At 53.4% G+C, this 23,955-nt stretch overlaps 13 protein-coding genes across 13 annotated transcripts; 5 read left to right on the top strand and 8 right to left on the bottom strand.

The window, feature by feature from the left end:
- Positions 1-775: 775 nt before the first annotated feature.
- On the bottom strand, positions 776-2,527 carry MRET_3648 (bud emergence protein 1; the record flags this gene model as incomplete). Its single annotated transcript, XM_027630275.1, has 1 exon — positions 776-2,527. One exon carries the CDS (start codon positions 2,525-2,527, stop codon positions 776-778), a length of 1,752 nt encoding a protein of 583 aa, XP_027485916.1.
- Positions 2,528-3,006: 479 nt separating this feature from the next.
- MRET_3647 (glycosyl hydrolase catalytic core) lies at positions 3,007-4,116 on the bottom strand (the record flags this gene model as incomplete). The annotated part of the gene is made up of 1 exon (XM_027630274.1): positions 3,007-4,116. The coding sequence occupies one exon, from the start codon at positions 4,114-4,116 to the stop codon at positions 3,007-3,009; it is 1,110 nt and encodes a 369-aa protein (XP_027485854.1).
- A 294-nt stretch (positions 4,117-4,410) lies between these two features.
- On the top strand, positions 4,411-5,373 carry MRET_3646 (ubiquitin metalloprotease fusion protein; the record flags this gene model as incomplete). Its single annotated transcript, XM_027630273.1, has 1 exon — positions 4,411-5,373. The coding sequence occupies one exon, from the start codon at positions 4,411-4,413 to the stop codon at positions 5,371-5,373; it is 963 nt and encodes a 320-aa protein (XP_027485853.1).
- Positions 5,374-5,404: 31 nt separating this feature from the next.
- MRET_3645 (AP-3 complex subunit mu) lies at positions 5,405-6,958 on the bottom strand (the record flags this gene model as incomplete). Its single annotated transcript, XM_027630272.1, has 1 exon — positions 5,405-6,958. One exon carries the CDS (start codon positions 6,956-6,958, stop codon positions 5,405-5,407), a length of 1,554 nt encoding a protein of 517 aa, XP_027485859.1.
- Positions 6,959-7,071: 113 nt separating this feature from the next.
- MRET_3644 (DNA-directed RNA polymerases I, II, and III subunit RPABC4) lies at positions 7,072-7,329 on the top strand (the record flags this gene model as incomplete). The annotated part of the gene is made up of 3 exons (XM_027630271.1): positions 7,072-7,153; positions 7,186-7,280; positions 7,309-7,329. 3 exons carry the CDS (start codon positions 7,072-7,074, stop codon positions 7,327-7,329), a joined length of 198 nt encoding a protein of 65 aa, XP_027485857.1.
- A 24-nt stretch (positions 7,330-7,353) lies between these two features.
- MRET_3643 (THO complex subunit 2) lies at positions 7,354-11,778 on the bottom strand (the record flags this gene model as incomplete). The annotated part of the gene is made up of 1 exon (XM_027630270.1): positions 7,354-11,778. The coding sequence occupies one exon, from the start codon at positions 11,776-11,778 to the stop codon at positions 7,354-7,356; it is 4,425 nt and encodes a 1,474-aa protein (XP_027485835.1).
- A 148-nt stretch (positions 11,779-11,926) lies between these two features.
- MRET_3642 (uncharacterized protein) lies at positions 11,927-12,211 on the bottom strand (the record flags this gene model as incomplete). The annotated part of the gene is made up of 1 exon (XM_027630269.1): positions 11,927-12,211. One exon carries the CDS (start codon positions 12,209-12,211, stop codon positions 11,927-11,929), a length of 285 nt encoding a protein of 94 aa, XP_027485830.1.
- A 230-nt stretch (positions 12,212-12,441) lies between these two features.
- MRET_3641 (mitochondrial import inner membrane translocase subunit TIM9) lies at positions 12,442-12,736 on the bottom strand (the record flags this gene model as incomplete). Its single annotated transcript, XM_027630268.1, has 2 exons — positions 12,442-12,704; positions 12,730-12,736. The coding sequence occupies 2 exons, from the start codon at positions 12,734-12,736 to the stop codon at positions 12,442-12,444; spliced, it is 270 nt and encodes an 89-aa protein (XP_027485852.1).
- A 145-nt stretch (positions 12,737-12,881) lies between these two features.
- Positions 12,882-13,619, top strand: MRET_3640 (translation initiation factor 6; the record flags this gene model as incomplete). The annotated part of the gene is made up of 1 exon (XM_027630267.1): positions 12,882-13,619. The coding sequence occupies one exon, from the start codon at positions 12,882-12,884 to the stop codon at positions 13,617-13,619; it is 738 nt and encodes a 245-aa protein (XP_027485851.1).
- Positions 13,620-13,629: 10 nt separating this feature from the next.
- Positions 13,630-19,047, bottom strand: MRET_3639 (brefeldin A-inhibited guanine nucleotide-exchange protein; the record flags this gene model as incomplete). Its single annotated transcript, XM_027630266.1, has 1 exon — positions 13,630-19,047. The coding sequence occupies one exon, from the start codon at positions 19,045-19,047 to the stop codon at positions 13,630-13,632; it is 5,418 nt and encodes a 1,805-aa protein (XP_027486043.1).
- A 150-nt stretch (positions 19,048-19,197) lies between these two features.
- On the top strand, positions 19,198-20,628 carry MRET_3638 (ribosomal RNA-processing protein 8; the record flags this gene model as incomplete). Its single annotated transcript, XM_027630265.1, has 1 exon — positions 19,198-20,628. One exon carries the CDS (start codon positions 19,198-19,200, stop codon positions 20,626-20,628), a length of 1,431 nt encoding a protein of 476 aa, XP_027486044.1.
- Positions 20,629-21,209: 581 nt separating this feature from the next.
- MRET_3637 (AHNAK nucleoprotein) lies at positions 21,210-23,270 on the top strand (the record flags this gene model as incomplete). Its single annotated transcript, XM_027630264.1, has 1 exon — positions 21,210-23,270. The coding sequence occupies one exon, from the start codon at positions 21,210-21,212 to the stop codon at positions 23,268-23,270; it is 2,061 nt and encodes a 686-aa protein (XP_027486049.1).
- Positions 23,271-23,341: 71 nt separating this feature from the next.
- Positions 23,342-23,884, bottom strand: MRET_3636 (60S ribosome subunit biogenesis protein NIP7; the record flags this gene model as incomplete). Its single annotated transcript, XM_027630263.1, has 1 exon — positions 23,342-23,884. The coding sequence occupies one exon, from the start codon at positions 23,882-23,884 to the stop codon at positions 23,342-23,344; it is 543 nt and encodes a 180-aa protein (XP_027486050.1).
- Between the last annotated feature and the right edge of the window lie 71 nt (positions 23,885-23,955).

Here is a 23,955-nt window from a genome sequence, read left to right as displayed (position 1 = left end):
GTCGAAAGAAATTATGTCTTACAAGGCGGCAGGGTCTAATTTGATTGGCGTACCACACAGCCGCTTAAGCCAGTATTCATGCATGATATGATTGGACGGGCAGCCGGCTCCCTATCTTGCATGCTATTCTTGTGTTGGATCCAAGTAATACATTTGATTGGCTATGAGACGAATGTAAAAAAAATGAATCGTGCTACGCTCAATGGACTACATGCTCGTCGGAGCCAATCAGAGAAGTTTTGTGGTGGGTCACAAGAAGTTGGTGAGAAGCCGCTGTTTCTCAGCCACCTTTCAAGACCACCATGCAATTCTCTTTTGTTAACGTTGCGATCTTCGCCGCCCTGGCCGTTGCTTTTGCCAACGCTGTCCCGCTCAGTAACCGCCAGTCGTATGATATAAGCCCTGTGATCGGCCAGGTCCTTGTTGAGGAAGGTGAGATCCAGGCGGATGCTTAAAAACGGAATTTGGCGATATCAGCCTGATGGTTGGAGCTCATGCTTTTGCGCTAAAGATAGGAACGCTGGATCATATTGAAAATTCCACTCGTTTCAAAACTTGTGCTCTTTAATTTTTTTATTTACTGGAACGATGAATGAATGTCCTTTGTACACCCAAGCTTCCCGTCCCATCGCCGGATGTGCCTTCAGCGTAGAGGTCGATGGATACAGTAAGCGGTGCTTTGTCTTTTCTTTTTTTTTCCTTATCGTAGCTTTTGTACCACTAGTTCGAAGTAATTCGTTTAACCGAAAAGGCGACACAGGTGTATGTACAGGCGCTATGGTATTTGGCGCATGGGACTGGCGACTAGAATTAGTTTCTTGCCGTGCGCACGGGACGTGTCTAACCATGACTGAAGATGCTCGTCCGTTTGTATGCAGCCTTGGTCTGGCGAGGTTTCCGTCGATTGAAGCGCTTGAAACTTCGTACCGAGTTTTTCCTCAATTCTCTGCATGAGAGAATCATAGCATATAACTGATGGGACACGCAGAGCCACAACTTTGGATGTGTCTCCTTGGTGTATAATTTTAATGCGATGATAATAAGTGTCAGAAAGAGATGTGGTGTCAGAACCTGCTGGTGCCGTGTGGATGGTAGAGTCGATATTTTGGCTGTCTGCGGGCAAGTTAGGAGCTGAGTACATGTCAGGAATATGTCGAGCACATGCTCTCCTTAGCATCGTACTTTGTGGTATGTTGTGTTGGGTCGTAGTTATGTGGCATTGGTCATAAGATCGCACGTCAAGAAATATCTGGACAGAAGATGACTGCAGAATGAAATCTGGCAATGCACAGAAACCATGCAAAAAGCTCGATATGGCCTTGTGATCCATTTCAGCAGTCCCAGTCGATCCCGGCGGAAGGCTGGGAAGATTTTGCGACAAGGCTGCAAGAGGTAGATAGGATGCAAGTTCCTCTTGTAAAGAATGCCGCAGAGAAACAAAGTCGGAATAGAGACGATTGAGTAGTAATTCGTGATGCTTGTACATGGGGGTGGAGCTTGAGGGTACTTTGTACGTATAAAAAAGATGCACACAGAAACGGGAACTTTGTTCATCCATGTGAATGTGATCCACTGCGACTAGGGTGAGTTTGGTTGATCGTGACGGCACATCACGAGGCATAGTGGTTTCGATGAGTGGCATATTGTATGCTTGTGAGTGGTTGATCGTTTCTAACGAGGAAAAGTAGTCATCCATGTTATAATAATAGTGTGGTGTCGCAGGGAGCAGCTTCGAAAGGCGTCCCTGCTTTGACATTTTGAGAGAATTGCTGTCATGCAACTTGTGGTTGTTAATGTCCTCAAGGGGAACGATTTGTTCACAGTATCGCCTATTTTGCTCACCCCATTCGTATACTGATGGTATGCCAGATAGAACAGATACATTTTCCTCCGAAGATAATGCTTGACCAGATCGCATATCCCGAAAAGTGATATAGCTTGTTGGAATCAATCCGGGTGCACTGAGGTATTCAAGCGGCTTTGCTACGAGCCACTCATCATTGGATCTTGCCATGACAAACACACCTTCACCCTCTTTTGCAGAGAGTTCGTGCGGGAGCTCAGCCTTGAAGTCAAACTTCATTGTTGCAAATGTACCGCCATTGGTGCATACCGAACTTGAAGAGTTTGAAATAAACGATTCGGTTGTGCTAGGTGTGCTTGGCAGTCCATTTGGATTCAATTCACTTTTCGTAGAAAGCGGTACAGTCGTTCGTGGTTTTGTGCGCGAAATGATCTCAAAATGAGTTAGAGGCACATATCCTCGAGCATCAGTGGCTGGGTTGCATGCCTCAATCCAAGACTGTTGGCCCGGATCGGCGCTGGTGTGCACATAAAAAAAGTCACCTTTGTGGAAACTGAGCTCATGCGGAGATTCAGGTACATAGTCTGCGGTGGCTCTAATCACCATTTTTGGTGGCAAGAGCGTAGTTTCATGCTTTTGTGTAGAGTGAACAACAGGATTCAGTTTCGCGTTTGCAAGTCCAAGATCCTTAAACGTGTTTTTTAATTCACGCAACGCCTTCATCGTGTTCGATTATTGGGAAAGTGTTCTGATGAGGGAAAGTTTGCCTCTTTCCGATTGAAAGCGATGTTTTTTGTGTCGATGTGTACTCGAATTCAAAGAAGGGAACACGCTCTCATGTATACAATGTTATGACAAGGGGCTGTCTGATGCACAATGTGCTCGGAAGGCTAGGAAATTCGACCCAGCTTCTGATGATTGGCACCTATGAGAAACCTCGCCCGATAATTTTTAGTCATACGTGGAGAAACGAGATTAGGGTACAAAGGAATGGGTAAGCAACCATGCCATAGCTCGTGCCTCTGGTGGGGCGGAAACAATCTGCGAAGCCACACTGTGTGTCAGATGTATTCAAGATATTAGTTGTGATATGCGAATGAGCAGAATGCACTGTCTATATAGTCACAATTGTAATATTCTATAAACAAAAATCATATTGCGCGCTTTGTCTGAATCCATGTGTGTGGACCGAGGATGTAAACTCAAGGGACGCTGGAAATGGAATTGTACATGAAGTTGGGTTCCCGACCCTCTTGGAGACTGTTCGCCTTGTTTACACCCTGCAAGTTTTGCATCACGCCGAATGGCGCATACGCTTCAACAAAGTTTTGCTTGTCAAACCAAACCGCCATTTCCATGTGGAAACTGTAGACCTCCGAGTCCGAGCACTGCTCGCCACCGTTGAAGTCCTGGCAGGCATATTCGGTTACCCAAACAGGCTTGTTAAATGTGTCGTGCCATTCTGATACATATTGCTTGAATTCTGTCGTGTTCGTGCCGTAGTAATGCACAGCAACTGCATCCACCGTATTCCAGACATCTGAGCACTGCTTGCGGAAGTTCTTCATCCACTTCATGCCACTGGGAGCGTTAGTGGTTACGGGCGAAACGACGTAGAAGTCATGGGCTTTGAGTGGCATAATGTTCTCGCGCATCATGGAGCAAGCTTCACCCTCGGACATTTTTGCTTGATTTTGCTGGTTGACCTCGTTCATACCTAGAACACACTTTCCAGCATTGTTTGCGCTGTTAATGTTTCCGAGAACATGCTTTTTAAAGTGGCTAATCTTGTTTTGACCCCAGAGCATAGGGCAGAATGTGATGTTTTCTGGGACGGGAGAGAAACCTGGCGTGGCATCCCATGAGTAAAACCAAGATACTTTCTTCGTCATAAAATGAGTGATATTCATAGATCCACCATTCGGCCACGCTAGACCCAACTTGGGTTTGTTCGCTAATAGGCGACCGGAACTAGGATTGGTCTTGTAGAACCCGTGGTTGCCATCGCCATGCCAGATTCCACCTAACACGCCATTGAGCCAGTCCACCAATGAACTGTCGTGGCTTGAATTTGTGTGAGCTACACGACCTTCGGACGAAGAATCTGAGGCGGATGATGACGAAGAGTCACTGTGGGATCCAGCTAAACCATTCCATAGGGATGAAACATCGTCATGAATATGACCAAGTAAACCTTCATCGTCATTCCGACGATGCAGGATACTGTCATGTGGTCTGCGGCGGATAAAGGAGGCTTGAGCCACCGCAGAAAACAAAAGAGCTTGAAGAGCAAAAGCAAAGAGCAACTTCATTTAAAGGGGTCGTTCAATATAACACAGAGAGAAGAACCTCGTTAAATGTAGACGCAAAAACAGGAGAGGTGCTATAAAATTCGAAAATGATGAGGCTTGACATTGTCTCTTTTTGATTCTAAAGATAAGTCTTTGTAGAGTTGAATAGACCTTGGCATGTAACGTCGCGTAGAATGAATCAACCTTGTTCCAGGCAAGAAATCATTATCTCAGCAAATAATATTGTGTGGAGATGATGACGACGCCTTCTTGGCGTGCGAGAATATGGGGTTTGTTGCCACACAACAGCCTCTAATGAACAGGAGTAAGCTACGAATAGCGATTTCATATCGTTCAAAGACCTATCCAATCACGCTCGAAGATATATCGACCGTATCTGCTTTTCAAGACCTGATATTCGATACTATTGGGGTGCGGCCTGAAAACCAAAAAATCTTGGTGCCACCCAAAGCACGTCAGTTACTCCAAACACTACGTGCTGGCACGACTACCCAAACTACAATTCGAGATGTAGGTTTGAGCGACTGCATGCAGATCACTGTCATTGGCGCCCCTGATGATGAAATAAAGGAGGTCCAGGCTGAAGAGGAAAAATGGGACAAGGCACGGGCGAAACGACGACAACTTCATCCAAGTCTGTTGAAGAATACCACGCCTCAGAAACGTTCAGTGGTGGTCCCAGAATCTGTGTTTGGCAAGAATGTGGTTCATGCATCGATCCCTTCGTCGAATCCCTTGCACGCCAAAATATTTTCTTACTTAAACCGACTTGCATCCGATCCTGCTATCCTGCATGTTTGCCACTTACATGGCTACAAGGTCGGCACACTCACCGAGCTTTTACCGCATGAGCACCCAGATCTTTTGGGCTTAAACATCAACATGGGTGACACTATTTTACTTCGCATCCGTACTGATGCGGCTGATGGCTTGCGTGACTATAAAACAACGCGGCGAGTTTTACTCCATGAACTTTGTCACAACGAAATAGCGGGGCATCCGCCAGAATTTAATGCCCTCAACAGCCAACTAAACCGTGAAGTCGAAGCATTTGAGCACAACCAAATACTAGGTACACACAGGCTATCTACAGAACCTGTCTATGAACCAGCCAGTAATGTGCCTGTGGATGCTGACGAAGAGCGCGAAGAACGTCGCAGGAAGATCTTAGCAGCCACCGAAAAACGTTTAGCGGACATCGACCAGAATATCCAGAGTCAGTGTGGAGACTCCAAAAAGGTACCTTTTTCCAAGTAAGGTGTAACACTACCACACAGGGGGGTATCAACTAGATAAGGCGCCATTCTATGTCGCCCATTAGACGCACGCGCGCGCCCTTGGAAAGGGTGTATGCCTCTTTTTCCAATTGTACAGAAGTGACTCGGAGTCCAGAAAAAGAATACCCTTGTACCATAAACTGAACTTGCAGAGCATACATAGGCCGACAGTGTATCGTCGACGACAAAATGGTGCCCCTAAGAACCGACATGGTCGATGGCATGAGTGTGGGAATTGTCCAGCGCATAAGTTGGCGTTTTCTGTCGAATACCATCGTGCCTGTTGAGCGAGACAGACTTGGTATAGAACCGATGTCTGATGACATCGAGACTTTATTTGCCACAGTCTGCACCTGGGTCGTGGCATCTATACCTTGTATGCCATTGCCCAGGAGCCATTCAACACACACGTCTTGTAAATCATACGAATGATCCAGAGTGTGCTCCACGCTAATTTCAAATGGGAGCCCACCCAGTGCTGCCTCGTATGGCATGACGTTCGCATGAATACATAAAGGCAAGGTTGACTTTGCAGTCGCAGCAGACTTGATGCGAAACTCGCCCAGTCGACTATCACCATCTGGCGGAATAAAACGAAGTATGCGGTTTTCGTGCCAGTCGCGCTGTTGGATACACTTGTGCCATGCAGGATACTCCACCATAGTAGGATGACTCAGTTTCACGACCAATTCTGGAATACCACTCAAAAGGGCCGAACATTCCAAGGTCCCATGCACGTCGAGCGACAATGGTGCACCCGAGGCATTCACGATTCCATCCATGGTCTCGACAATGTCCAAATACACCTCGTTCTTGGCATACTTGCTATTAGGCCGACGCCAGGGGACAGGCGAAGCGAGCGATGTACGTGCATGCTCTGCTGATGAGCTTAGGCCGACGGTGTGGATGAGTTTGTCCAACCAGCTGGGAGGAAGCACGATATCTTTGAGGGCATTGACTTCAGTAAGAAGAACGTGTCCCGCACCATCGAGCATTTCTTCCATGAGTTCGTAGACAATGTCGAAATGCTCGCAAATGACATCTTCAGTCATGAGGGCAGGATCCGTAGAACCAATTAAGTACTCTTGCAAAATGGCCACAACCTTGTGTAGGAACGCAAAGGGAATCAGCGGATCTATGCTATGCGATACCGGACACAAGAAACGTACATCACCTACCATGATGTGGCACAAAATCGAGCCGCCCTCGATAGAGATGCACGTCTCGGTGGGGTCCTCTGCCGTTTTCTTGACCGACTCAGACCAGGCGAGTGCCTCATCCGGCAGATCTGGTGGAGAAACGGACTCTCCTTCGTCGTCATCGTCTTGTTCGTCCTCTTCTTCCTTCTCAGCAAAAATAGAGTCCGGCAGGGGCACCGACAAAACAGGCGGGATATCGCGCACAGATGCATTCTTCGACGTGCCTGCCTCTGCCTGCATTTGCATGTCCGCAATCAAATCACTCAAAAAGGATGTATGAAGCATAGAATAGAGTGGATTCGTTTGCCGAAACCGCGATAGCATGATGGGCTGGCCATGACGGCCAGCAATGATCAAGCCATCCATGGGGAGAAGGTTGAGGACCAAGGCGCCGAAATTTCGCCATGACATGGAGGTGTGTACCACGTATCACGAGACTCGTCAGTGCCGCTCCGATTTTTTCTCTGTCGCCTTCCATTATGAGTTACGCGGCGCGCCCTGGCGGAGTGCCACTTGGCGGCGCGGGCATGCGCCAGCCAGCGGTCGAGTACATCTGTGCTGGTACGTTTTATCTGCATAGAGCGCTTACGCAGACTGCTCGGCCATCAACGAAATTCGGCCTCGCGAGCCGATTCGGTGTCGTGAGTGCGGACATCGCATCATGTACAAAAAGCGCACCAAACACATGGTACGTGACACACTATCTAACAACTCAGCTCCATTTCGAGGCACGGTAGTCTATGCAGTCTGTATACATTATCTCATCCTTCACCCCCTGCTCGTCGCTTGCGGCGATCACGCTCACGGTGCTCGCGTGGCGGCACGTCTCTTGGCGGCGTCGGTGCACGACCACTGCCACGGCCCCAGGATCGCGCTGGTGGACCACGATCGGGCACATCCATACGCTCTTTGCGCATTCGCTTCGAGTCCGGCGTACTTTGGGCGTCCGATGCGCCTCCTTCCGACGACCCGAGCCGATCGGCGAGTGAGCGTTTTCGGGCGCTGTGTTCGTCTTCCGCCGCACCGTCGACCCTTCGGCGCCCCCATTGAGCGTTGGTTTCCGGCCATCCTTCGTCCGAGCGGTCCATCTGTCGATCGTATCGCCCGTAGGACTGACGTTCTCGACTCCAGCGGCCACGCGAGCCCCGATCAGAGCGTGGATCATCCCGCGGCGTCTCCTTGATAGATTCTTTTGGTCGGTCGCGCGCGCCGCGAATCCGAACTTCGCGAGGCTCATCGTCTCTCCGAGCATCCCTCCGGGAGCGGGGTCCGCGACGAGATTCCTCGCGAGCATCTGGACGACGGCCTTCGTTCCGAGCTTCATCATGGTGCGTGTCTCTCGGACGGGCTTGCTCGCGATGGGCCTCCTCCTTGCGCGTTTCACGTCGAGCTTCTTCTTGGCGAGCCTTTTCTTGACGCTCCTCTTCGCGGCGTACTTCCTCCTGACGGGCTCTCTCGCGGCGCTCCTCTTCGCGACGAGCTTCTTCCTCGCGAGCCTGTTTCTTTCGTTCTTCTTCACGACGCAGCTTTTCTTTGCGCTCTTCTTCACGACGAGCCTTTTCTTTACGCTCTTCTTCTTTGCGTTCTTCCTCGAGACGGGCCTCTTCACGTACTCTGGCTCGTTCCTCTTTCGTTAAGGGACGGAAATAGGTCACGTCGACCCACTTAGGCGCGTGCTTCTCGAGGGTCGCAGCGAGTCCCTGTGCCAGTACCTTGAGGTCGCCACGATGCTCCGTAGCCACGACGTGCTGCACGACCTGCAACAGCCGCTGGCCATGATCGCGGTACAGTGGAAAGAAGGCAGAGAGGCGGTTGAGTACGACAATCGCATTTCGCATGCGCATGTACTCGACGCCAAAGCAGGCGGAAAACGCTTCATAGAGAGACGAGTGCCATTGCAACATGCATGCCTTGAACGCTGTAAAAGACAAGGGCTGCTCGTCTGGGCGTGTGTGCATGCCACGCATGCCGTGCCATGCCAATGAAAAGCCAGTCACATCTGACCCAATAGCCTCTTTGTCGTACGCGTCGGGTGATACGAGCCATGCATGTAGGTCGTGTAGCACCGTATACAGGAATCGGGCGTACGATCGTGCCTCGTTCTCGGTGGCAAGAAATAGGGTCGGTGCGACGTGCTGAGTAAGGAGCGTGTCGTAGACACCCAGCGTCGGCAAATGAGGCGTACCGAGCGTGTGAATCGTCCGCAGGAATCGCGCCGCAAACACAGCGTCCGTTGGCGAAAAGAGCGCGCGAGGATACAGGCACTGAGCCACCAGCTGCTGGATGAGCTGAGCACGATCGATATCAGCATGGAACCATTGCCCCTTTTCTGTTTGCAATCGGCGCCGTGTTGCTTGATGTGCTAGTGTCTGCTCCTTGAGCTCCGCCTGGAGCTGAGTCATACTTTCTTGCAGTCGCACACGAGCCGATGTTTTAAGACTCTCGGTCATGTCTGTCGTTGTTTCGACATGCTGCACAGCTTGCTTCAGGCGATCTAGTTCATGCTGGTATCGCTCCATCGGTACCACAAGATCCGGCAGACTCAACTGCCAAAATGTTCCGAAAAACAGAGGGCCCAAGACACCACAGTTCTCCGGTGTGTCGGGAGACAACCTTCCAAGATGGTAGGCTATAGGGACGTCCACGCCAAAGCGACGTATCCATGCAGATGGGCTTGGCACCAGCTGTGCATACTCACTCGTACCCTGTGACATGAGGAAGTGAGTGTATTGCAGCAAGATGGAAACGCACGTATCAAACGTGCTGCTGAGCGACTTTATGTGTACGTCATCGTCCGAAAAGACGCATGCCTCGCGCTGCTGGGCCACAAGAATCAGCAGCGGCACGGCAAGTCGGTTTTGCATCAGCGTACGGTACAAACGCATCGCGCCCTTTTTAAGGCTGTTGCGTGCAAGTAACACAGCGGCGGGCGTCGTTCCTGGAATAAGCGTGAGATGCGCCTCTGTTTGAAGCAGCGGTCCACCTGACAACGCCGCCATTTGAGCATCTGACAATTCGCCCATGGGCTCGATACCAGCCATTTTGAGTATGAGCTCAGACAGGACAATTAGATCGGCCACCTGGCCCTCATGCAGCCGGTTGGCGAGGTACTGCAGGATAGGTGTACAGTCCATCGCGGCATACTTACGGAAAAGTGCGCCGGCAAATGAAGCGAGACTCTTAAGCCACAAGCTTGTATTCGTGCCGTCCTGCTTCGTCCGCGCCTTCCCCGGATCACTCAGTGCCTCGAGCAAAGCATACGTCAACACGTCGTATTCAAGAGGTGTCAAATACTTTGCCGAATCAACGACCGGCTCGATCAAGTTGTCATACGACTGAATCTGGTGTAGCACCACCTCGAAAAAGACAGTGGGATGCGCGTGCGCTGCCTTGGCTAGACTCCGACCGCTCGCACGCACATTGTCAGAGCTGATGCGCCGCAAAATTCCGCGCGCTTCACGCTCAGTCTGCATTTTGGCGTACCGTAGCTCGGGTCGCTTAGTGCTTCGATGTTTCCATTCTCCGTAAAGACTGTATCGCTGAGGATACGGAAGGGTTTGTATACATTCCCACAGCTCATACAGCAGTGGCGCACCGCCGTTAGCAAGCGTCACGGCAGGCAGCACTTGCGTTCGCAAGAATGGCATCCACGCTTCTTTGCTCGGCGCCTGAGCACATACGCGACACAAAAGCTGCAATAGGCGTCGGTCTTGACACACGTATACACCAAGAGGAGACAAGAGCTCAAACACCTCTTCCACTTGGTTCAGTGGCGCATGTCCATGAGCCCAGTCGCGCACACAAAAAATGTAGCGATGCGTGCGAGTTGCATGCGGTTCAGGCACATACATCGTCAACTCCGATGTCTGATCGTTTCCAGTCCTCGCGAATCGGGTCACGGCATCTCGGAAGGCAGGTGTATCAAGGCGATACCATACAAGGCGCAAATAAGCATGTGTGACGCTGGGATATGCACCAAAAATCCATGGATGGGCTGCAAGAAAGCCGCGCACTTCGTCTAATGCGCCACATCGAAGAAGCGCACGAATAAGAAATATGCCTTGGGGGCTAGGTGGCGGCGGCGGCGCTGCATCGACTGTATTTGCTGGCGTCGTGCTACTTGCAGCTGATGAGTCATGATCATCATCGATCAGCGGCGCGGCCATCGTCAATGCATTGGCCCCGACCGTGGCCGTTTTGGAGGTCAGTGCCTCATCATGTGCCTGCTTAAGCTTTTGTATGGTATCGTCTGGCGATACATATGCCAGCATCTGAGCGAAAGACACGACTTTCTCGCGTATCAATAGCGCTGTTAGTAGGTATAGCTCCTCTGGCGTCGATTCGCGCGTGTCCGGATGTGTATAATGGGCATATTGGAAGCCAAGCACCTCGGCGATACGCGCACTGCTCCACGGAACGCGGCGCATCACACTCAAAAAGAAGGGATAATGATGGACGGCGTGCGCACAGAAAGATGCAAGAATGATGTCCAGCACACGCACTGCATCGAGACCAAAGCGACCGATACACTCGAGCATGGATGTCTGGAGCCACGACTCGGCGCGTGCATCTCGATCTCGTGCGGTCTCGCTTTCAACAACAGTATCGCCATCAGCATACATAGCAGGTCCAATGCACGACTCAAGACTCATAAACAAGGCAGCGTAGCCTGCATTTTCTTCTCGCAATAAATTGTACTTGGGCTGCTTAAAAAATGTGGCCGTGCGGATTTGGATACCTCGCCGTTGAAACACATTCGCATCCAACAGACCGATGGCGCCAAGAAGCGCTGCATCGAGACGAGATGCAACGAGCTTGGCCGTCAACAGACCCCCTGTAACAAAGGCTCTGACCACGTCAGCGAGTCGTGAGCGTGCTGTTTCTAAAGGCAGATTTCCGTCACATCGCACTTCCATCTCAGCATCAAGGGCCCAGCATGTGTCAAGAATAACATCACACCAAGACGTCTCAGTGATGGCAAGTGCCTCGGCTATGCGTGCGCACGATACATCTTGCTGCAGGATATACTCACGCATTAGCTCGGCAATAGCGATGCGTGCATGCGCAGGCTGAGTCCGCCATTCATGCTCCAGCCTGCTGCGCACATCGGCACCACTGATTTCCGTGCGCAGCGCATGCACTAGCCACTGCGGCTCGGCATGGACGTCTGGCGTCGACGGAGCCATCAAGGAACCAGGCAGTGACCGCGCGTCGCTTGGTGGCTCGTTCCATGTCACGTGGCACCAATGCAACCTGGCGCCTCCAGGCACCATGCCAAGCGTACTTCGAGGCGACTATGGCTCGTTGCGTTATGTACAAGGGCTGAGTGTATCGTCAAGCCAAGCTTATGTAGAGCCCGATGGCCACGATAATCAGTGTCACAGCCGCCGAGGCGAGCATCCATGATTTTTCACCAGACGTGAGAGGATCAAAGCCTGCTTGGACCATTGTCACGGGCTCGTGCGTCGAAGTATCCAGTTCCCATGCTTCTGGCTCGTCTGCACGCGCGACAGCTGTACCTGCCTGGTATATGCCGCGTGCGCGTGCACGATTAGGCGGGAGCCCTGATGACGCGGGCGGTAGCGAAGACGGCGCAGTTGCGCTGCTCTCTTCTGCCATAATATCGCGACACAACACTCCACCACTGTCTGGCCCAGGGCCGTGGTGGTCGTGGGAAAGGTTCGCCGTCCGAAGCTGCCATACAAGTGGAGGAGGGCAGGACTTGCCAAGCCTCTTGCACTCTCGCACACCCTCTCAGTGGCACACGATGCACCGGCCGCACCTCTCTAGCCGTGCTCTTGGCATACATGGGTTGTCGTCTATGGGGTACTCAAAAGAGCCATTTTGGTTTACTGAGGCTGCTGGCCCATGAGCCTAGCATTCTCCTCAGCAAAGCGAGCACCAACACGCTCGGAGTGCTTCAGGAACTTTTGTGTGCAATGCGACACGCATTCGGACTCTTTGGACGTAATGGCGCGCGACGTAAAGTCGTGGATACAGCTACCGAAGCAGCGCTCCACCAGACCCGAGTACAGACGCATAAAGTCCTTGAGCTGCTTTTGCTCAATGAGGCGCTGCATTTGCAACTGTTCAGAGGACGAGAGAGCCGAAACTGGTGTGAGTTGCGTCATACGAACGGTCCATGGTGTGTGTGTGGAAGCGGGGTGGAAACGATGAACGAGACGGCGTCAGGTCGTCGAAGTGCTTACATCATCACCCGGTCCAGCTTTTTTTTGACGGCTTGGACGGGCTTTGGTTTCCCCCCTTTCCCTGTGGCAACTACACCGCTATGGCGTTGCGTTGTCAATTCGAGAATTCGTCAGAGATTGGCGTGTTTGCGCGCCTCACAAACTCGTACTGCCTTGTAACCGTGGGCGGATCTGCCAACTTTTACTCGGCCTTTGAAGTGGAACTGGGCGACCTGATGCCCATTGTGCATTGCACGATTGCAGGAACGCGGCTCGTCGGTCGTTTGACTGTGGGAAATCGCCACGGCCTGCTTGTGCCGATGACTACGACAGATCAGGAGCTCCAGCATCTACGGAATAGCTTGCCCGACTCTGTGGCGATTCAGCGTGTTGAAGAGCGTCTGAGTGCCTTGGGTAATGTGATTGCGTGTAATGACTACGTGGCGATCGTGCACCCCGACTTGGACCGCGAGACGGAGGAGATCTTGGCGGATGTTCTCAAGGTCGAAGTGTTCCGGCAAACGGTGGGTGACAACGTGCTTGTGGGCTCGTACCTCGCCATGTCCAATCAGGGTGCTCTGGTGCACCCCAAGACATCACTGCAGGACCAGGACGAGCTGTCGTCGCTCTTGCAAGTGCCACTCGTGTCTGGTACGGTCAATCGCGGGTCTGATTTGATCGGTGCTGGGCTTCTTGTGAATGACTGGGTCGCCTTTGTCGGCCTCGATACGACGGCCACGGAGCTGAGTGTCATTGAGTCGACATACCGCCTGCAAAACCAGGAAGCCGGTGCTGTGGTGGACCAGCTGCGCGACGCATTGGTCGATACATATGCATAATGATACCTACTTAGGATGGTGCGCCTGCACCCGCTGTTGTAGATAGTGCATCGAAGGATGGATTTACCAGCGACATGTGACGCAGATCCGCCTGCGACTGGTCCGCCTGCGATGAGATCGGCGTACTGCTGCGTGGCGTCGGCGCCGCGTGCAGCATCTCAGCACGCGCCTGTTCCCGCGCATATGCTCGCGCTGCAGCCGCCTCGCTGTCAATAAGGCCATGCGCTGTGCCCACGGCGCCGAGGTAGCGCTTGAGGGGCGCAGCGAGCGCCGGCGCCAAGGTGATTTTGTCTAGCAGCTCGATCACAAGCATGAAGAAAGTGGGCGTGGCAGGTACATGCCCGCTTGGATCCAGTTCGTACATAGCCGCTAGGCCCTGCAGGACCTGTGCGACCACGGGTGTCCAAGCTGCAATGTTGCGCGCCTGGGTCTCATTATCCAGGGGCAAGTACACACTTACAATCTCCTCAGCCAAGGGCAGATACCGGTCGCTGACTTCGCGGCGGTACGTGGCGAAGCTTGGACGATGGTCGTTATGCATGCGCAAATACACGTACACGAGTGTCGAGGCTGACGTGCTTTCCTGTTTCAGCAAATTCGGCAGCTGTTTCATGAACCCGACCTTCCAGAGCGCCGTGCGCAGCGAGCGATCGGCATTGAAGCGGCGCGAGAAGCGGTAGCTATCCTCGAGCGCCGCTGTCAAACGCAGCAACTGCGGCACAGGCACAGCCTCGTACACTTCCGTGTTACGAAGCAGCTCATTCGAGGTCTCGATCAGCAGCAGCTGCAACACGCACTTGACAATAATCTGCTTAAAGGCCTGGCGGCGCTCCTGTGCGGGCATGACATCTTCTGGCGAGGACAGCGATGGGTCGAACACTTGCGAGGCCGTCGTAGCACGGAAGAGTCGCAGGAAGGCATCAATAACCTGCTGCCAGCACTCGTCGTCCATTCGTGTCATATTCTTCACAATCAGCGCCTGGAGGCATGAAGTACCGATCCGAGCGAGCGTATCATTTTCCTGGCATATACACGCACACAATAGCTCCAGCAGACCCGAAAGACGCGGTTTGAGCGTGTCGAAAAAGTGTGTCCACAGTACCACAAGCTGCCGAAGTGCCTGAATCATGGTCGTCGAGAGCCACACGCTCATGTCTTCCTGCGTCGTGAATCGCGTCACATCAGAGCGATTCCGCAGCACATTGAAGATCGGGAACAGCACGTCGTGACAAATTTCGTCCCAAAATGCCATACTAAACGAGGCGCCCTGCTCCGTCAAAATCGAAAACAACGAGTCGAGCGCCACACGACGCACTTCGAGATCATCGCCCGTCATCAAAATGTCATAGAGCGAGAATAGCATCGCTAGCCACAGCGAGCTCGGCAAGGCATCGTCCGGAACGGCAGCGCCATGGGCCGTGGGGACCAACGCACGGAGCAACTCGGTGGCTGGCAAACTCACGCGCTGATTCGCAGCCTTGCCAAATTGTGCAATACATACACACAGCTCAGAGAAAGAGCGGTTCGCGAGCACAGCTTGCAAATACTGCTGCTGAATGCGCCGCACTAGCTCAAAGGCATAGAGGGCAATTCGCTCATTCGTACCGGCTGCTACACCCAGCACGCCCAGAATGGTTGTCCAACCGGAGCGGATACGCTCCGCACGCGTCTGCACCATCTGTTCCAGGCACTGCAGCACCATTTCTCGAGCATTCACGTCGCGGTTGCGGCGCATCGTGTACTCAAACGGCTTCAAGAAGTCCTTTTGGAACGTAAAGTGGAGGAGCTCCTCTTTTTCGAAGAACTGACTCGCCAGCTGCCGAAGTGAGTCGAGACCAAAGGCATTAACGGCAGGGTTGGGGTGGCAGCACACATGGTTGAAATGCTCGCCGAGAATCGTCCAGAGGCGTGACCACTCCATACGGATACGGCCCATATTGTAGTACGAGATCTCCACGACCTTTTGCAGCGAAAACAAACGCGGGTTCTCTGACATACCCGAGCTCTGGATCTCCTCCCACGACACGTCGCACAGAGACTGCACAAAATCGACGATGGCCTCACCAGATAGTTGCGGAGTCGCAGAAAACACGCGATCAGCCGATACGGTAATCTCACTGGAGGCACCTGCCTGCATGACATCCTCGTTGGGCCGATGCGTCGCTGTGCGCCCACCGTTTGCGCTTGTGCGTGATACCGAGCCCGAGGGCCGGCGACCGAGCTCTGGCAGCGTGCGCGCATCTACGCCACCGGAGATCAGCTGGAAGCGCTCAAGCTGACTCACGCAGGTCAAAATCTCGCGCCAACTGCCTGATAAAAAGTTGCCTTCGGTGTGTGCAATGTCAAGCAGTGCCTCGATCGTCTCGACATTCTTGCTCTTCATTTCACCAAAGTTGTTAAGGAATGTAAATTTCGCGAGCGTTGTAATGAAAGCGTTGCGTTCCAGCTCGAGACCAAAGAAGCAGACAATCTTGATGGCATTCTTAAAGCCATCCAGCGCCATGTGGATAATCTCGGCATCGTTCGAATCCTGCAACGGCGCCGACATCCCCGCTAGGAACGACATCCAGGCAACTTCAAACATCGGCTTCACGTGTTCAATGTGCGACGCACTAAAGTAGCGGTCGGCGAGAGTTCGGTGCACACCGGCCTGTTGCTGTGCATGCAGCATTGTCCGGAACAAGACCTCCGTACGATTTGCCATGCCCTGGGTCTGCAGAACGTATGCTTCATGCTGCAAGTCGCGTCCGACGGTGGCAATCACTCCGGCCAAGCCACTGGATGTCGGCACACTGGGCGCCTCCTCTCCAATCAGTTTGATTTCGTTCTTTTGAATTTCATCATAAATGGCCGTCAAGTACTCTTCCGGCAAATCACGATCGTCGTCCAGACCCGCATTGTTTTTGATAAAGTCCTGAAGTGTCATTCGGTGCTTGACTTGCGGGTTGTGGGCATCCGTATTGAGCATAATGACCGAGTACGCCAGCTTGTATGCCGTGTCAGCATTGGCAAAGGTAGTCTCGTTGCCCTCCGTGTACCGCTCGGCAAACTTGAGCATGAACCGGTCAATCTTTTGTGCTTCGCCTGGCAGCCGGAACGCCTGAAGGAAGCGTCGCAAAGCCGTTGTCAGTGGCATGTCGCGGAAATCCATCAGATCCACAAAGGCATGCATCGTAGCAATGTTCTCGGCGTCGCCTTCGCCCAGGTATTCACCGATGGAGCGCTTACTGAGTCCGTCCGCAAAGAAGAGGAAGCGCGCAACAGCGAGCGGATCATTCGCTCGAACAAACCCATGTGCGATCAGCTGCTGAATACCGCGCTTGGGCTTAAAGTTGAAAGTGCGGATGGCCTCCAGTAACACCGTCTTGCGCTGCTTCGCACTCTCAAACTGACCAGGGTCATCGTCGAGGGCTTGCGTCGAGGGCACAGAAGCTGCCACCGCCGCTGACGGAGCCATATCACGATCTTCTTCCGGCACGACAGCTTCGTCTGCCGACGCAACTGATGGCTCTTCCACAAATCGACCCATCCACGCCACGAGTGATTGCAACACACTGCACAGGCATTCGAGGCTGCGGTGCTTAAGTCGCACGTCCAGTGACTGCTGCTCATCCGACGATGGCTGACCTTCGGCCGGCAAGGTTTGCGTGAGTCGCGAAATCACATTCATAAGACGCTCATACAGGTTTTCGAGGGCCGTGCGATCACAGTCGTAATTCAGATACACCTCGACCAACGCCTGCGGGTCCCTACAGAGCCTCTGCAGCGTATTGAGGAGCACCGTCTTTTGCGCCATGGGACTCGAGCGCATCTCCAAGATCGGCAAGTAGATTTCGTTCATCAGAACCTCGATTTCTTTCTTCATCTTGTTTCGCATGCCGGACAAGACAAGCCAGAAAATGTCACAGCTCTCTTCAAAGACAGGCAGCACACTGCTCACAGCGTTACGACTGATACACAAGCACAGGTATTGCTTCACAGCCTGCACAAACGTCGATGCTCCACCACTGGCTGTGCTGTGAAATCGCACATTCGCTGCGGTAATTACGTTCATGTGATTCTGCAGCACATGCTTCACGGTACGGAGCGCCAACAGCTTGGACCGCATCGAATATGACTTGATATCCCGCTCGCTCTCAGTGCTCAGGGGCTTCATGGTCAGTTTACACAGCGCCCGAAGCACCAAGAACGCATCTTTGACGAGCAGGTCAGGTGCGTCGATCGGCTCACCGGCCGTGTCTTCCCGCTCACCAGCTTCGAGCGAATGCCGGCTCTCTAGCATTTGCAGTGTGATGGGCTCCGTATTCGCATGGGTGTCTGAGGCCGCTTCTGCTGCTGCATCGCCCAGGGGCATACGCTGAAATACGTAGCTCACCATCTGATCTAGCGCGCCCTGCGAGATGCCCTGGTGCACAGGCGTTCGACTGATCAAAAACACATTGTAGACCGTTCGCACTGACCGCAATAAACTCGTTTGATGCACGCGCAGTCCGGCTGACAATACACACGCCAGCAATGCCTTTACAATCTGTACAGATACGCGCTCATCCATCTGATCGTCAAAGCAGTTGCAAACTGTCTCAACAACGAGATCCGCTAGTGGCGAGTCGGCGTGTGCCTGTGCATGGTCCTCTGCAAAAAAGGCATAGCTCACTAGCTTGGCAATACAGTCCAAAGAGGTGGTGAGCAGGGCTACATTCTTGGATTCACACGCGAGGCGCAGTGGCTCAAACACAACGCGCGGGTCGAGCACCATTGGCTGCCCCGCCGTGTTCGATTCTGTGCCCGTGGCGCGCCGCACCATATCAAGCGCTGTCGTTGTAGCTTCTTTCAACGTCTTGTTCCGCCGAGTTTCCTTTGACGCCGAAATAGCCTCAAGGGCTGATATCACGAACACCGCACCGCCGCGGCTCAAACTATTGGCAGACAGTTTGGAATGCTGCATGGTCGGCGTGGCAGGTGCCTGCTCTGAGGGCTGCGACGGAGGCTTCTCTGCCACAGCTTCCGCCTCAGGCACCGGCTCTGATGCCGGCAAAGACTCTTTTTCTTGCGGCATGGACACCATCGATGGATCCGTGGCAGGTGCAGAAGTCAACTCTGGCGCAATGTTCGCAGGCGCTGGCTCCTGCGGAACTTCTGGGGTAGAAGCTTCTTCCGGGATCGGCTCATGGTCCGTCTTATCAATGACAGAATTCGTATCTTGATTCTCTTCTGATTCTTTTGACGTATCTGGATGGTTCAGCTCGTTGGAGCGCTCCTCCTCCGGTGAAGCAGACGTCGTAGGCTCCGCTTGCGATGCCTCCTTGGGTTCGGAGCGGTCCACGTCTTCTACTTGTGAATCAGGAGCCTGTGGCTCCTGCTGTATTGCTTCCGCAGTGGACACACCATGTTTCGTGGGCAGATCACCGGCAGGTGCGTCTGGTGCCATGCGTCGCTGCCACCGTCCGGGGATAAATGGGTGGGTTCGTCAGACAATTCGTGGCCTCACGACGCGCTTGCCCTGGCCAGGCTAGATGACTAAACATAGAGACCATCGTCCAGCCAGGGGTCACTCGACGCCTCGTTTTTTTGCTCGATCATGCCAGGAGACGCAGCAGCCATCGACTTGGGCGTGTTGCAGCAGCAGCTGCAAACGCATCGCTCCTCACTAGCCGACCAGATCATGCAACATTTGCCTGATCAGACCAGCACTTCTTCACACGCGCCGCAGCCGACGCAAAGTGCTCGGCGACCGGCGACCCTCGGCGTGGGCGCATCTACGTCCCAGCCAAACAGTTACAGTGCAGCTGATCATAAATTTCGTGCCAAGCTCGGTGCCAAAGCGGGTAGGAAGCGTAGCTTCGAGGACATAAAACCAGCGGCGCCACCTGAAGACGACGACGAGGGAGACTCGCGCGGCTCAGCCGCACAGAAACGCGCACGACCACAACGTCGAATGGACATGTTTGCTGCGGCAGAAGCCAAAATCAAGGCTGGCAAAGAAAAGGCGCAGGTACATGATGTGCCGCCACACGTTGCGACCATGAGTAAAGCGCAACGAAAAAAGTGGAACAAGCAGCAACGCATCGCAGCTTCCGAGAAGAGCAACTCACCTTCGTCAGGGGAACCGCCAGCCATGACACCCTTGCAATCTTCCATGCTGGCTAGTCTGCAAGGTGCACGATTCCGCTCCATTAACGAGCGCCTATATACCCATCCCTCACGCGACGCGCTTGCCTTTATGCAGGATGACCCACAACTTTTTGACGACTACCATGCTGGGTTCCGGCAGCAAGTTCGAAAATGGCCTAAGAATCCCGTGGACAAGATTGCTGAGCTTTTGACGCCTAGTAAGAAAGCCAAGTCGACGCATAGGATCCGCGCTGCATCGATACCTGGTGCCCTGGTGGTAGACATGGGTGCCGGCGAAGGCGGGCTCGCTAAAATGCTGGCGGCGCATGGCTTTCACACCCTGAGCTACGATCTAGTTGACACGCCTGATGGCTGGGTGCGCGGGCTCGATGCAGCTGCCCTTCATGCTCTACCTTTGCCAGGCATCTATACGCCTCTGGGCATCGTCTGGGATCGCGATGCCAATTTTATAACAGCAGCTTCTACCGTTGACGTTGTCGTATTTTGCCTGAGTCTAATGGGTACAAATTGGGTGGATATGATATGTGAGGCATGGCGTGTGCTTAAGCCGAATGGCGAAATGGTCATTGCTGAAGTCACTAGCCGACTCGGCTCGACAGGCGACACTCATGCCTTCACGGAACTGCTCTGTGCGCTAGGCTTTCACGTGGATTGGGTCGACACCACCAATACGCACTTTGTGCTATTGACGTGTACCAAAACAGTCGAGGCACGCCAAGCCGATACGAGCCAACCAGGGCCTACACTGTGTCCAACGGCGTCCCCATCTGAGTTGCGTCGCGCTGTGACCAATGCAGCACAGGCCAACGACGCGCGTTCGACCTTGGTGCAGGTGGGTGCGGACGTGTTAAAACCGTGTTGGTACAAGCGACGATAAATCGCGAGCGCGCTTCGTTCTTCGAATTTCACGCGTTCGCGTCTGCGATTGGTGGCAAATACCACACAGCACCAGCGATAGGATATAGTCTTATGCACGCGCTGCTGTGCGCGCTCAAAAGGCCCTACCACAGCCCTGTGTGCCCAATCGTATCACGTGTGGTATGCGGAAGTCCGTTGCCAAGGCAGTGCGGTAGTGTGGCCACCTTGCATAGTAAAAAGAACACGTCGCGCAGCTGGGTCAGATTGGGTCCGGACACTGTCGTGGATGGGTTTGTAATTGCTTTACGCCCCCTGTACTAACACTACCTAGTTCTGACACAAGCGAGCGCCCGTCAGACGTTTGTCAGTTCTTTTCACGAGCCTGCGCCTTCCTTGAAAGACATTCAATACGTTCAGCATAGGACGGCAGGAACCCACATTGTTTCACGCGCAGCTTCCAGTTCGGTTGAGCGATCTTTGTCCTCTTCTCGCACTGCGCCGTCGTCTAGCAAGGCAAGCAATTCAAACTCAACCAGTGGAACTTATTCCTCGAGCTCACAAACCAATTTTTCCGCAACATCGGAGTCTATCTCACCGACGATGGACCGCTCTGACTCTACGCAGTCTCGCGGTGACAACGACCAACGCACGTCGACTCGCGGCAATGGAAACGCCTCATCGCGTGGTAGCGAAAGTGACCGCTCCATCTCCACCGGTGGCAACAACCAGCCGCGTCAGACGAGCAGCTCCAACGATACTAGCGATAGCGGCAACGACAGACGCCCCACTTCTACGACGGAGGGAAACAACCGCCCCACGCAGACATCTACGCGTAGGACGTCAAACGATAACAATGATTCTTCCTCAACATCCGACAATGACGACCAGCGCACATCCTCGTCCACCAGCAGTCGTTCGTCTTCAACGTCAAGTGAAGCTAGCCGCACGTCCCAGTCGAGCAGCACAAATGGTGTCTCTGACGGTCGCTCTTCTACGTCATCAAGCGACCAAAGCCGAACGTCGGGGTCGAGTTTGAGTTCGGGTAGCAGTACTAGCCCTACTCGCTCTTCCTCCCAAGCCCCTACAAGCAGCAGCACTAACTCCAACAGCTCGAGCAATGATAGCTCTAGCTCAAACAGCAGCACTAATAGCAGCAATCGCTCTACCGTGTCGTCGTCTAATTCCGCTGGTCCAACGTCAAGCCAGGACGGTGCCATTACCAGCTCATCAAGTGGGCTTAATACGGCGACCTCAACAGACGTATTTGTAACAACTATCGATGGCCATGCTGTTACATCAACTCGCAAGTCAGTATTTACATCTACGCCTGATGCTGGTGATCGCAGCGCGAACAAAAACAATGGCGATGATGGATACTGGCAGGATGGCGGTGCTGTCGGAGGCACATTTGCTGCTGTGGGTATCGTTGTTGTGGCATTGATTATTGGCCTTGGCTGGCTACTATACCGCCGGCGCAAGTCGAAGCGGATGGATGCCGATGTCATGGCCGCTGCATCAGCTGCTGCTGCAACGACACGTACACCTTTTGATGATGACGATGATGACGATATAATGGGAGGACCCTTCGGTACGCCAGGTGGCGGCAATGGTAGCGTCGATCAAAACAGTGGTCTTCACGGCTCCGCTGGTCCACCATCGCTCGAAGCTAACGGTGTTCAAGCCGCCCAGCCCTTGTATCAGCCGTCGTCGGGCTATCACCAGCCAGCACACTATGTCAACTCTGTCGATGACCCTTATGGGAGCATGCATGGATCTAGTGTACCTGTCTCAACGGGTGCTGTTCTGGGAGGCCTGGGTCAGCCAACCGTACAATACTATTCGCCGGGGCGGGCCGGCTCGAACGACGCTCAGCGCGGTGTTTATGAAAGCCTGCCGACGGACTCAGCGTTTGTCTATCAACGCCCATCTGTGGATTCGTCGGGTTACCATGCTGTCGGATCTTCCGCGTATGCTTACGCACAGCCTGATCCATTCCGCGACTCCACCGAGGCCGAACCAGCGGCTGCAGCGTCTAATCTGCAACACCATCCCAGCGTCAGTGGCCAATCGAATGCCTCGGGTCAGCCGTCTTCCTCGGCAGAGTACGAGCCTGCTCAAAGCCATGTGTCCCATATGTACATGCCCCACGTTCCTGAGGATGCTCCATACCCCGTGTCGTATAACAATGCGACTGCTCCTGCGACGGGGGCTGCTGCGCCTGTCTCTGGCGAGGTCACTGCTTGGCCGTCATTTATTCCAGGCGTCGCGCCAACCCACAATGAAAATTATGTGCGCGAGGCTGAGCCCAGCACGACTCACTATGCTGATATGAGTGGCCACAATGCCGGTGTTGTGCAGGCTTTTGGTGGCGATAATGAAGGTCAGAGCGCCATGGATCATGGCGACTGGGACCCACCGGCGCTTTCGAGCGCGTGGTTCCCAACGTCGGTAAACGACCAAAAGCAGGCGTCACCCCCTAGTGAGCCTGCGATGCACTCTGAGATGCCATCGAGCTCTCTGCCACCCTACCCGTCGAATGAAAATACTGCTCCATGGCCTGCGGACGAAAAGGCAGCCGCCACTAGGCCGCCAGTCAGCACGCCCCCAGCAACAGGCCATCAGCCTCTGATGGTCCGGAATCCATCACCGGAAGACGAGTAAACATGCCTTGAACATTGCGTATATCAAGGCGGCTTTCTCGTACATACCTCTGTAGTTCTACAATTTGTTGTCTAAAACAGAGTTTCCTCCTCACGGAGATATTCGCCGACGTCGGCCTGGTGGAAGACGATTATGTTGGTGGGGTCCATGTTTCGGGTATCCGACGTGGAACGGGCCGTGACGCCGAAGCCCAGTCCTACGCCGCTCATGCTCAGGACCACTACACCTGCATGTTCAGGCGTATCGTCCGTAATACGCCCCACGTGAGCTTTGACGACGTGGTTGCCATACAAGAATGGCATCTCACCATTCGGTTTAATCCATACCTTATATCGTGCATACTGCACGAGATAGTCAAGGGCAGTTATGTGCAAACGAAACTTGCCTGTCTTGGAAAACTTGCCGAAACAGGTACCGAGAGACATGAGATTCGGCCGTGCTACGGACACGGCCAGCTTCATATTGCTTTCCGAGACGTAATACACGCGGTCACGGTGCAGACGGAATACATAGGGATCATCAGGCCGGTCAATCAAGTGCACAAGATTCTTTCCAATGTAATGAGCGAGCTTTTCAAAGAGTGTCGTCGTCTCAGCGTCCGTCAGTGGCCGCATTGTGTCGAGGCAAAAGGAGGCGGCGATGTACTAAAAAGACAGGAAAACCACGTGGAGCTCTCTATTTTTTT

Source organism: Malassezia restricta, chromosome VI (genome assembly GCF_003290485.1).
Source record: "Malassezia restricta chromosome VI, complete sequence".
Lineage (NCBI taxonomy): Eukaryota > Fungi > Basidiomycota > Malasseziomycetes > Malasseziales > Malasseziaceae > Malassezia > Malassezia restricta.
Note: the sequence above shows the minus strand (reverse complement) of the source record. Positions and strands in the feature narration are given on the sequence as shown.